General features: G+C 49.1%; 1 protein-coding gene across 1 annotated transcript; it reads right to left on the bottom strand.

Moving 5' to 3' along the window:
* Positions 1-645: 645 nt before the first annotated feature.
* Positions 646-8703, bottom strand: ddx54 (DEAD (Asp-Glu-Ala-Asp) box polypeptide 54). Its single transcript, XM_047051034.1, has 19 exons — positions 8427-8703; positions 7678-7804; positions 7295-7365; positions 6806-6994; positions 6611-6702; positions 6403-6498; positions 6081-6202; positions 5891-5952; positions 5647-5778; positions 5121-5331; positions 4878-5009; positions 4559-4780; positions 4389-4462; positions 3790-3993; positions 3328-3476; positions 2662-2775; positions 2123-2230; positions 1756-1989; positions 646-1502 (listed from the first exon to the last, which is right to left on the bottom strand). Exons 1-19 carry the CDS (start codon positions 8535-8537, stop codon positions 1280-1282), a joined length of 2673 nt encoding a protein of 890 aa, XP_046906990.1. The 5' UTR covers positions 8538-8703; the 3' UTR covers positions 646-1279.
* Positions 8704-9467: the final 764 nt, after the last annotated feature.

The raw sequence follows: 9467 nt of genomic DNA, 5'->3' as shown, positions 1-9467 counted from the left end.
CCGCCAGATAAGTCTGCTCAATGATAACCTGTGATAGCGCACACACACACACACACACACACATCATCAAGCAGTCGGCCAGCAGTAACCAGCTCCAGATGCAGTCTGGACCTCTGAAGCCACTTCTGAACCGGCTGCTGCTCGGGCTAGGAACCACTCACTTTCCTGCACAGCAACACAGACACGACTCCCTCTTCTCCTTCTGAGGGACGAACCACAGACAGTCACAGGAGAAAGATGACTTGGATATTTACATGAGCAAGAGGAGAGTCATTGTGACTTTGTGGAGTCTTTGTTGACATAAAAATGTTCAGTGAAAACACCAACCAACTCCCATAACAATGTTGGTCCTGATTGAATCTTTTAACACCCTCTAATGAATTGTTGCATCGCACAGCACACTGGTACAAATATTTCCTCTTTAAAACCCACCAGAGGAGCTGTAGAGAACAGAGGCGGTCTGGCTGAACACTCGAGGTGATAGCGCCATCCTCTGGTCAACTTCTGAATTCATTGATGTCAACTGATCAGTTATATTTCAAAAGGAGTGAAAAACTGTAGAAGATAACTCTTAGGGGTTTAACGACACCCTCAGCTCACGATACTGGGTATATCACGATATGTATCACGATATTTTGAACAACATTTTGAATTAAACTGAAATTCACTTAACAGATTTATTTCCAAAACATTTTCAATAATTTTCTTGCTTGTACATACAAAGTGATTTCTGTGAATGCACACATGACGCAGGTGCACAGAAGGTCGCGTACAATATTGCCATAACTCTACAATACATATTGTATAAATGTTGTATTGCGATATATGGTTCCACCCCTAATAACTCCACATGCTTCCAAATTATTATTACGAAGAAGCCTTTTCTAAAGTGACTGAGGAGGTTCCAACCTGAGATCGCTTGACCTCCACCAGACCACGGCTATACCCCCAAGCTGCACGCATGTTCAAGCTACAAGCATGTTCAAGCTACACGCATGTTCAAGCTTCAAGCATGTTCATGTTTTCATGTTGCATAAACACTGACCAGGACACAGGTGGTAGCACAATAACATGTGTATTAGCCATGACTTTAGAATATACTAACACGGTTTGTTTGAAGGAGTCTGTAGGTTTCAGCTTCAATGCTGCTCACGTCATCCACGATGACTTCCCCTTCATCCTCCTCTTCTCCTCACCCTCTCCTCCTGTGTTTAACCCCCTCTCCCCTTTCTCCTCTCCTCCTGTGTTTAACCCCCTCTCCCTCCCCTCTCCTTCCTCCTCACATCTTCTTCCTCATCTTGCCCTTCTTGTGAACTCCTCGTCCGAAGCCTGATGACTTGACGTCGTTGAGCCTCTGCTGGCCCCGCCCCTTGATTTTCTTCATCCCACCGCTCTGCAGGAAGTTCTGCTTCTCCTTCCTCTTCCTCTCCTTCAGGATCTGGTCCCGGCTCCGCAGCTCAGAGCGTGCTCGCTGGGGGGGCCCGGAGGAATCAGCCCCGCGCCTGCCTCGACCTGGAGGGCGAGAGGTGGAAGAAACAATAGTAGAAGGAGAGGTGAAGGGGTCATCGCTCTAAGGATCTCTCAATAATACCATCATACCAAACACTTTTGATTGGTTAGAGGAGCTACAGGAATAATAAACACCTCTGAATTTCACTCTGGTTACAAGACAAGAATCACTTATTTTCATGAGGCACAAGATGAAGTGAATTCCTACCTCCTCCTCTTCCTCCTCTTCCTCCTCCTCCACTCCACTCTTCTCGTCCTCCACCCCATCCACCTCTTCCTCTTCCTCCTCCACTCCGCTCTTCTCGTCCTCCGCCCCATCCTCCTCCTCCTCCTCCTCTCCCTCCTCCTCCTCCTCTGCCTCCTCCTCTCCCTCTCCCTCGTCCTCTGCCCCCTCCTCCTCTCCTCCCTCTTCCTCCAGTCTCTCCTCCTGAGTCAGCATCCTCATCATCCACCTTGTATTTCTTCTTCCAGTCCTCATAGCTGAGACACATCGTCAAGGAAACACCACACACACACACAAGCTTCTGCTTTGACAGACAGAGACAGGACAGAGACAGGACAGAGACAGACAGAGACAGACAGAGACAGACAGAGACAGACAGTAAGAGGATACAAGTTCTTCTTGTGGATCTTGCTGACCATCTGTCCCGTCTCCAGCTTGACCCTCTTCTTGGAGTCCTCCTTCCCCGTTTCCCTGACGAAGCGCTTCCTCTTACGGTCCCTACGCAGGGAGGAGGAAGAGGAGAGAGAGGAGGGAGGAGAGAGAGGAGGAGAGAGAGGAGGAGAGAAAGGAGAAGAGAGAGATGAGGAGAGAGGAGAAGAGAGAGAGGAGAAGAGAGAGAGGAGATTGTGATGTTGCACACGGTGAACCTTGATGTGCTGTAAGTGTGTGTGTGTAAGTGGGTGTGTGTAAGTGTGTGTGTGTAAGTGTAAGTGTCAGGGGGATTCAGGTGGCTGAGCAGTTAGGGAATCGGGTTAGTAATCAGAAGGTTGCCAGTTCGATTCCAGGCTGTGAAAATTGACATTGTGTCCTTGGGCAAGGCCCTTCACCCTACTTGCCTCGGGGGAATGGCCCTGTACTTACTGTAAGTTGCTCTGGATAAGAGCGTCTGCTAAATGACTAAATGTAGGTGTGTGTGTGTGTGTCTTTACCACTTCATCATGTGTTTGTGTTGGTTTAGGCGTCCCTCCTCATCTCCCATCAGGTCCAGCACAGCTGTGGAGGCCTGCTGCTCAAACGTGGTGCCTTCTCCTGTCATGCTGAGCCTGCACACACACACACACACACACAATAACTACTATATACTCCAACTACACCCTCACAGCATAGTTATGTTGCATTCATTGACAACATTTAACATGATGTATCCATTGATAAGTGATGGCGTGGTATAGCCATTGCTAGCTGCTAGCATGCCCAGGCCTACCCTCGCTCCGTGCCCAGGCCTACCCTCGCTCCGTTCCCGGGCCTACCCTCGCTCCGTGCTCAGGCCTACCCTCGCTCCGTGCTCAGGCCTACCCTCGCTCCGTGCCCAGGCCTACACTCGCTCCGTGCTCAGGCCTACACTCGCTCCGTGCTCAGGCCTACCCTCGCTCCGTGCTCAGGCCTACACTCGCTCCGTGCTCAGGCCTACCCTCGCTCCGTGCTCAGGCCTACACTCGCTCCGTGCTCAGGCCTACCCTCGCTCCGTGCTCAGGCCTACACTCGCTCCGTGCTCAGGCCTACACTCGCTCCGTGCTCAGGCCTACACTCGCTCCGTGCTCAGGCCTACCCTCGCTCCGTGCTCAGGCCTACACTCGCTCCGCGCTCAGGCTTACCCTCGCTCCGTGTGCAGGTCCTGGGCTCTGTAGGGGACGTAGTGCTCCTCGTCTCTCACAGCCTGTTTGCTCTTTTTGCTTTTTGGCCTCTCTGGGTCTCCGTCTTCCTGCTTCCTCCTCTTCCCCCCCAGCACCTGGGAGAACACCCCCTGGTGGACACACAGCGCAGGCACACCTTCACTACCTCACACTCTATTCAATACACGGCATATTTACCCATTTAGACAGCAAAAATTCTAAAATGTACATGGCAGAATTCTAACTTGCAAGATTATGCTCTACCACTGAGCTATACCTATCCCCAAAATGTAATATTATTATACATCGATATTGGTTTTTCACAGACACAGTACATATCTGTATTAACTAATCACTACTTACTATCGGTGAACATATTTTTCACTGTAAACAAACTATGGTAAACATGTATTTGCAAAAGCCTGTCAGAGCACATGCTGGGACCTGTAGTTCCTGGTCGTCTTCTCCCTGGGTGTCGTCCTGGTGCAGGCGGGGGGCAGGCGGGGCGGAGGGGTGCAGCTCACTCTCAGCCGCCTGCTCCTGTCTCTTCCTGGAGAACTTGTCCACCAGGACAGCGTCTCTGCTGCGCTTGGCCCGCATCACCTCGCTGCCCTGGCAACGGCTGCTACAGTTGATCTCAAAGATCGTCTGAGGAGGGGGAGAGAGAAAGGGAGAGAGAGAGGTGTTGGGGTTAAAGGCAACTCTACAGTATGGTAGTATTTAGGGCTGCAACTAACCATTATTTTAGTAATCGATTAATCTGTCGATTCATTTTTCGATAATTGGATAAAAAAAAATTCCAACCCTTTATTCAAAAACAGAACTGACAGTGCAAATTCACAGTGCAAAACATCTTCAGAATGTGAAGATTTTTTTTTTTTTATGCTCAAACATCTCCACGTGAGTGGCGTAATAATCGCGCGGATAATGAAATTCGTTGCCAAAGCTTTTAATAAATTGATTTTAATCGATTCTTTGTTGCAGCCCTTGTAGTATTGAGTGTAGGGCTAGTTAGGGTTAGTTAGGGCAGTATTGAGACTTACAGCTTTCGATCTGTAGCTCTTGATGGAATCGACCATCTGTAGACGATCCAGCTCCAGTCTGTCCAGTCCGGAACCTGAAACAACCACACGTCATCCAGACACTCATGACACATGAATAACACCTCCCAACACGCTTCCCCCCTCCCCCCAGGCATGTGCGGGGTACTGACCCAGCAGGGGGTGCACCGCCAGGCTGAAGAGCTCCGTGTTCTTCACCCTCTTGATGGACTCGGGCGAGGGCAGCGGCCGCGAGCGCAGGTACCCCTGGTAGGCGTTGGACGAGATGTGCTGGAGGTTCTGGAGATCCAGAGAGCTCTGGAGGGCAGAGGTCAGCAGGGACTCCTCGTCGTCAAGGATACTCTGGGGGACGCGGCCGAAAACCCCGTCAGTGTCTGGGGGGGGGGGGGGGGGGGGGGGTGACCAAAAGAGGTTAGCCTCTAGAGCTGAAAGAAAGTCTCTGTCAAGCCCTCCTCCTCCCTCCTCTGGTACCTTGAGGCATGTCAGCGGAGGCCAGGGTCACAGGTCGTCCCAGGAACAGGTGGAGGTCATACACGTAGGGAACCTCGTCTGAACACACCAGGCTGTAGGCCACGCCCCCCCGGCCCGCACGCGCCACGCGACCTGGAACACACACCAGGAGATCATGAGTTCATTTAGCAGATGCTTTTTAGATATAGCCATCCCCACGCTCTCTCCCTGAGCTGTGACCAAAGGAAGTTGTGGTCCACCAACCGACTCTGTGCAGGAACAGCTTGGGCTTGGAGGGGAAGTTGTAATTGATGACGTTGTCCAGAAGGGGGATGTCTATGCCGCGAGCAGCCACGTCAGTGACCAGCAGCACCATGGCTTTACGGTGGACAAACTTCCCAATGTTGATCTTCCTGGCCGTCTGGTCCAGAGCACTGTAGATGTACGCACACTCCACCCCCTCCGCACTCAGCAGCTGGGGGGCAGGAAGTGGTGGGGGGACACGGGAAGTGGTGGGGTGGTGACAGGAAGTGGTGGGGGGGGACACAGGAAGTGGTGGGGTGGGGACAGGAAGTGGTGGGGACACAGGAAGTGGTGGGGTGGGGACAGGAAGTGGTGGGGGGACACAGGAAGGGGGGGAGAGAGGGAAGATAACATTATCAGACCATCACATTGCATCACCTGTCAGAAGGACAGAAACATAAGCTGAACCCTTCTGCACGTCCCACAGCTGAGGAAGGGTGTGTGTGTGTGTGTGTGTGTGTGTGTGTGTGTGTGTGTGTGTGTGTACCTCTCTCAGGAACTCGACGTGGTGCTTGGTGGCCACGAACACGACAGTCTGCTCCTGCGGTCGAGCCACGTTCCTGAGCAGGTGCAGCAGCAGGGCCGGCTTGTCCTCCAGACGCAGGTGGAAGAAGGACAGCTGGAGGAGAGGTCAGAGGTCAGACCTCAGACCAACAGAAACACCCCTAGGCCTGACCCGTCTGGGAACAGAAACACCTATCCTTTAACACAGTCCAGAAAGAGTGTTTCACCTTCAGCTGCTCACTCAGTTTGCTGTCCACGTCCAGACGTATCAACACCGGCTCTGTCAACCCTACACACAAACACAGAAACACACACACACACTTTCAGAGATCAACTCACGACAGCCTTTCCTAATGATCCAACCAAGAGGCCTGGTGCCCCCTGCTGCTCCAGGCTGGGGTCAGGGGTCACAGCTACCTGCTCGGGCAAACTCCACCAGCATCTTGGGCAGGGTGGCGGAGAACAGCAGCGTCTGCCTGGTGTCTGGGAGCCTGCGGATCACCTCCTGCAGCTGCTCTGCAAAGCCCATCTCAAACAGCCTGCAGGAGGCACTAGCCGTTAGCACAGGCTAGCAGCTAGCTTGATAGCACAGGCTAACTATTGGCGCAGGCATACAGCTAGTTTACTAGCACATACAACTCATTTTAATATACCCACACACACACACTACAGGAAAATCTAAATGAATCTTTGAATAAAAACTGAGTGAGGAGCTAATCATTGTGTGTGAGTGACTCACCTGTCTGCCTCATCAAACACCACATACTCCACATTCTGGAGCTTCAGGTTCATCTCCACGACAACGTGCATCAAACGACCAGGGGTTCCGATGATTCTGCAGAGCGAGGCGGAGGAGAGTTATCACACCGAGACGTGCTGCTTGTCCTAGCTAACGTGGTTCAGCCCCAGGCGTGCGCTGCTCAGACAGGTGAGGCAGGTGATCTTACATGTCTGGGTTTTCATGAAGGGCAGCAAACTGGTCGTCCATCCGGTCTCCTCCCAGGATCAGAGCCGTCTTCAGCCCTGTGAACTTCCCTAACTGAAACACAGATCAACACTACTACTACAACAGCCGCAACACCTAAAACATCTTTAAACATTCACAACAATAAGATTTCCCAGGCGTGTGTGTCGAGGCTGACCTCCTTGGTGAACTTCATGGTCTGCAGAGCCAGCTCCCTGGTGGGGGACAGGATGAGGGCACGGGCACCAGTCTGGGCGCTGGGGGCCTTCAGCTTCTCAAACATGGGGATCAGGAACGCTGCCGTCTTCCCACTGCCCGTCCGAGCCATGGCAACCATGTCCTTGCCATCCAGGACGACTGGGATGGTCTGCAGGCCAAGGGAAGGGCAACAAGCTCACGTGAAAGCAGGTGAAAGCTTCCTACACTAATGTTCTGTTCATAGACTAGTTCTGCTTCCTAGACAGGGAACAGCAGCAGCAGCATCATGCAGCAGCCAAATGCTGGTAAAATATGCAAGAGGCTGGTAGAAGAACTTCACTCACCAGTGGAATTACCATTTAATTACAAAAACATTTTTTAACTGTGTTGGAAAAAAGTTCCATCCAGACGTTCTTTTACATGACGTTGATAAAAGGAACCAAGAGTTCATCCGTTGGAGGAGCCTTACCCGGCGCTGGATGGGCGTAGGAACCTTGTAGCCCTTCCTCATGACTCCTTTGTAGACGGGGTAACTGAGACCTGAACACAGGGAGAACAGCAGCCTATTACTGGACTTTCCATATTCCTGCTGCCAGTGTTCACATGTAAATGCTAACCCTAAATGCAGTCTATTCTCATGCATTTCCTTTTCATGCCTGTACCTAGCTTGCCACGTCACACAAATATTTTGTTGTCCAGAAAGAGGTTGAGTTATACTGTGCACGTGATTATGAATCTCTGACTTTCACAGTCAACATGGGAGGCAGTAAACAGGCGCTAGGCCGCCTTCCTCACAAACTCTTTATCACCAACAGTCATCTTGACTCATACATCACATGACGTTGTTCTCACCCATGGACTGAAACCCTCCAGATTTCTTCTTCTTCTTGTTCTGGGCTCGGACTAGCTCCCTAGTGTCTGGGTCCACATCAGACAGGCACTCAGAGGAGGCGGGGAAGCGAGGTAACTTCCTCACGGTCTGAAACAGCACACAACAACATCTTATGAGAAGCACTGAATCAGAAAGGGGTTTAATCGCCAAGACAGTTTGCAGACAAGGAATTTACTTTTGCAGGAAGGTGCATACATTCAACATATAGGGATCATAAATATTGAATAGTGTTGTACAAGTCTAACTATACTAACGGTACAAGGTCTAACTAATACTAGGGGGCTGTAAGAAATTAGGATCAAATACAAATATAAAAAATTAGGTGGCTATGATATACAATATAAAGATACAAACTCGTGTGCTCCCTATTATTAGCTTTGTATCACATTTAGTCATTTAGTAGACGCTCTTATCCAGAGCGTCTACTAAGGTATCAAGGTCTTCAGCTTGCGAAATCGACTGATATTAACTTTAAGGACACGTTTTGAACAGTTTTGCAAGAAATTACGATGAACTGCTTTGCTTAGCTAGCTGAGTTGAGTTAGCCGTCTAGCTAATCACTAACACCCATTGCTAACTGTTAGCAGTAAGTAAGCAGCAAGTACAAAGACAACTGGAAAATAAAGTTAGATTCAAAAATAAGTATATGTTGTACACTGATACATGAACTGGACAAGGACGAAGCACAATAAATGAGTTATGATCTTACGGTATCATCGTCCTTAATTTCAGTAGCGAGCTCCAAATCTGAGTCCACTTCGGGATCTTTATGGCCAACATGTCTCTTTTTCTTCGTAAATTTCTTCTTTCTTTGGGCCATTGTGTCAAATCACCCTGAAATTTTACCACTAGACTTGATTTTGGATGAATGAAAAAGGCAGTAAGTTGGTGTTTAAAAATAAACAAAGACAGTTCAGCACACGATAATAACACAGTAGGCAGACATCTTGGAACACACGAGGCTCTACTAGGACTCGTAGAATTAACGCGACGGCGCGTTATGTGATAGGCACCGGCGCGTTGTGTGATGCCATACAAAAAATTGTAAGCCGCGCCTTGTTGACGAGTCAGTAACAGTTTAATACGTAGGCTACTGTATGAGGCTACTTCACAATTTAATAATAATAAATACATAAAAATAATATCGTTGTTGTAACTTTAAACCATAAAGGCATGTAGGGTTAGTGTGTCTGGATTTCAAGACTGTCATCCACATGTCTTAGATAATGGTTTTTATTATTATTTCATTTATACCGTTATTCAAATTCCCTGATTCAGAATTCCTGCCCACAGCACGGGACTAGACCCACATACATAAACAAGGTTATTTTTTCAACTCTTTTTCCAACCTTTTCTAGGAAAATGTTTTTTCAAACCTTTCAAAACCTTTGTTCAATCTTTTGAAACCTGTTTCTCTAAACTTTTGGGGATATATATTTTCTCCAGCTTTCAAAAAGGAAAGAGGACAACGTTTTTTCCAAAACCTTTTTCGAAAATATTATTTCAACCTTTCAAAACCAGGGACTCTTTAACCCTGACCCCTGGGACTCTCTACCCCTAATCGGAAGTATAAACTCAAGTCTTGGGTCTAAGACAGACATGTACACACTTAACATGATGACACAGGTATCACTTGCCAGTCATGAGTTTAATAATTTTAACATACATAGACTTTCCCTGTTATGCATCCTCTGACCAGATAGGCCTAGCCTGTATCAGGGGGAAGTTGTAACTAGTCGTAGAAGGTCCT

This window comes from Hypomesus transpacificus, unplaced genomic scaffold, assembly GCF_021917145.1.
Source record: "Hypomesus transpacificus isolate Combined female unplaced genomic scaffold, fHypTra1 scaffold_133, whole genome shotgun sequence".
NCBI classification, from domain to species: Eukaryota; Metazoa; Chordata; class Actinopteri; order Osmeriformes; family Osmeridae; genus Hypomesus; species Hypomesus transpacificus.
The sequence above is the reverse complement of the archived record's forward strand: the minus strand, read 5'-3'. Positions and strand labels throughout refer to the sequence as shown.

What these genes read in the sequence shown, in the direction of transcription:
- ddx54 (XM_047051034.1), bottom strand. Translation starts at nt 8,537, where the DNA reads ATGGCCCAAAGAAAGAAGAAATTTACGAAGAAAAAGAGACATGTTGGC. An exon ending in CTTCATGAAAACCCAGACAT is followed by an intron (nt 6,499 to 6,610) that starts GTAAGATCACCT and finishes CTCGCTCTGCAG; the next exon opens with AATCATCGGAACCCCTGGTC. An exon ending in AACTGAGTGAGCAGCTGAAG is followed by an intron (nt 5,779 to 5,890) that starts GTGAAACACTCT and finishes CCTCTCCTCCAG; the next exon opens with CTGTCCTTCTTCCACCTGCG.